Below are 2650 nucleotides of genomic sequence, written 5' to 3'. Positions count from 1 at the left end.
ATTCCTCAGAATAGGTACCTTGGCTATATTCTCCTTTGCCTAACCTTCCTCTAGTCTTCTGGTTTTCTGAGCCTAGTCCTACAGCCTTCTAGATGATTCTGGTATTGACCCAGTTACTTGTTTTATCCTTTATAGCTAAAGATCGTTTTTGTTGTTTGCAACCAAGAAAGCTAACTAGTGCCAGTAGGCATAATATTCTGCCCCAGAAAAATATTCTGTAGGTTGAGGAAACAATATTCTGAAAGAAAACTCCTGAGCAGTGCGGCACGGCAAGATGGCGGACAAAGAGAAGAAGAAGGAGAGCATCTTGGACCTGTCCAAGTACATCGACAAGACGATTTGGGTGAAGTTTCAGGGAGGCCGCAAAGCCAGTGGAATCCTGAAAGGGTTTGACCCACTCCTCAACCTTGTGCTTGATGGCACCATCGAATACATGAGAGATCCTGAAGACCAATACAAGCTTACAGAGGACACCCGCCAGCTGGGCCTGGTGGTGTGCAGGGGCACCTCAGTGGTGCTCATCTGCCCGCAGGATGGCATGGAGGCCATTCCCAACCCCTTCATCCAGCAGCAGGAGTCCTAGCAGGCAGGGAGGGCACAAACACGGATGCCGTCAGACTTGAGGTTGTCCCTCCTGCCTTAAATGCTGCCCACAGAAATGGAACTTCCTTTTTGTATAGGTTATTTTTTGTTTTCTTAATAAAATTGCAAATCTCTCATTAAAAAAAGAAAACTCTTGAACAAAATTGTGCATGCACTAATATTCTAGGGAGCAAAATAATGAAATTTCGATCATAGTAGCAGTTATTTCAAGTCTCAACACTGGCGCCTCCTTGCTGTGTGACTTTGTGTATATGACTTCTCTAAATGTTGTTTTCCTTATCTAGAAATAAGAACAACACTGCCTACCTCACTAGGTCTTTGTAAGCATAAAACATTGATTGGATGTTTAAGTCTCCTAGCTTAGTATTGATTATACAGTAGATATTTAATAACAAGTAGTTACTACTTTTGCCATGATAAGGCATTATTCAGAGTGGAGTAAGCTTCCTGGAGGGAGGGGACTTTGAATACAGTCTTAAAGAAAATTGGAGTCATGACTGATGAAAGGAAATAGAGGAGCATTCCAGAAAAATGTATAAGTAAAAGCCTAAGTACAGGAGCAAGACTTGGCAAGTTATATGTGAGAGATGTGGAGGAGACTGTTCAGAAGGGGTTTATTTGCATGGGAAGGAAAAACAAGTTATAAAGCAAGAGAGGATCTGATGCTAGATAGAAGCCAAGAATCACAGACAGGTTAAATGTCATGATTTGGTCAGAGGGAGTCCTAACAGACTTTTAGGCTGATGGAAAACACTGTGGTACATTTATACAACGGAATACTACTCAGCCATAAAAAAAAAGGAAATCTTACTTTTTGAAACAGCATGGCTGGACGTAGAGGGTATTGCGCTAAGTGAAATAAGCGTGGCTGGGTGAAAAGGGTGAAGGGATTAAGTAGTACAAATTGGTAGTTGCAGAATAGCCACAGAGATGCAGAGCAGCATGGAGAATATAGTCAATAATGTGGAGATAACGGGACTTGGGGGCCAAGTGGGTGCTTGGGGCAGCAGGGGGACCACTCTGTAGAGTGAATGGTTTTCTGAGCACTTTGCTGTACATCTGAAACTGGTGAAGAATGGTATTGATTGTAAACTGTGATTGAAAAAAAAATACACATGTGTAGAAGGCAAGGTTATACTTACAGGGTGGGGCAAAAGTAGGTTTACAGTTGTGAGTACGGGAAACAGAGTTTATTCTCATATTATTTTCCATATGAACAACTGTAAACCTCCTTTTGCCCCACCCTGTATTTGAAAAGTATTCTGGGGGTTATGTGTGGGAACCTGTCCTCTGCGAGACGTTGACTCACAAAAGCTTGTGGTGTGATTCCAGTCCGAGTCCAAAGGCTTAAGCTCCAGTGGAGCCCATGGCATAAATCCCTGTCCAAGGGCAGGAGAAGGCTGGTGTCCCAACTCAGGTAGACAGGCAGGAAAGGAATGTATGGTTCCTTCCTCTACTCTCTGTTCTATTCAGATCCTCCAAGGTTGGCATGATGCTCACCCACACTGGAGGGTGGGGTGGGGGTGGAGGGATCAATCTACTTTACTGTGTCCACCGATTCAAATCCTCATCTCATCCAGACACACCCAGAAATAATGTTTAATCTGGGCATCCCATGGCCTACTCAAGCTGACAGGTCAAGTTAACCACCACACATATCCTACATTTCACAATTTTTAAGTATGCACTGTTTTTAGCATATTCACAAGGATGTGCAACAATCACCATTCTCTAACTCCAGGACATTTTCATCCTGCCTAAAAGAAATGCCGCACCTGCTAGTGGTCACTCCTTTCCCTTGCCCCTGCAGCCCCTGGAAACCACTAACCAACCTCTGTCTCTATGGATTTGCTTTTCTGGACATTTCCTATTAATGGAACCATACAAGATGTGGCCTTCTTTGTCTCAGTTCTTTCACTTAACAGTATTTTCAAGATGTTTCCATATTTCAACAGATATCAGTACTTCATTCCTTTCTATGGCCAAATAATGTCTCATTATATGGCTATACCACACTTATTTATCTTTTACCAGTTAATTTAGGTTG

At 42.8% G+C, this 2650-nt stretch overlaps 1 protein-coding gene across 1 annotated transcript; it reads left to right on the top strand.

The window, feature by feature from the left end:
- The first annotated feature begins 258 nt into the window (after positions 1 to 258).
- On the top strand, positions 259 to 599 carry LOC102254425 (U6 snRNA-associated Sm-like protein LSm7). The gene has a single exon (XM_005874240.2). The coding sequence runs from the start codon at positions 275 to 277 to the stop codon at positions 581 to 583; it is 309 nt and encodes a 102-aa protein (XP_005874302.1). The 5' UTR covers positions 259 to 274; the 3' UTR covers positions 584 to 599.
- Positions 600 to 2650: the final 2051 nt, after the last annotated feature.

The sequence above is a fragment of the Myotis brandtii genome, unplaced genomic scaffold (genome assembly GCF_000412655.1).
Source record: "Myotis brandtii unplaced genomic scaffold, ASM41265v1 scaffold43, whole genome shotgun sequence".
NCBI classification, from domain to species: domain Eukaryota; kingdom Metazoa; phylum Chordata; class Mammalia; order Chiroptera; family Vespertilionidae; genus Myotis; species Myotis brandtii.
The sequence above is the reverse complement of the archived record's forward strand: the minus strand, read 5'-3'. Positions and strand labels throughout refer to the sequence as shown.

Coding starts and splice junctions, on each gene's coding strand:
- LOC102254425 (XM_005874240.2), top strand. CDS start 275: ATGGCGGACAAAGAGAAGAAGAAGGAGAGCATCTTGGACCTGTCCAAG.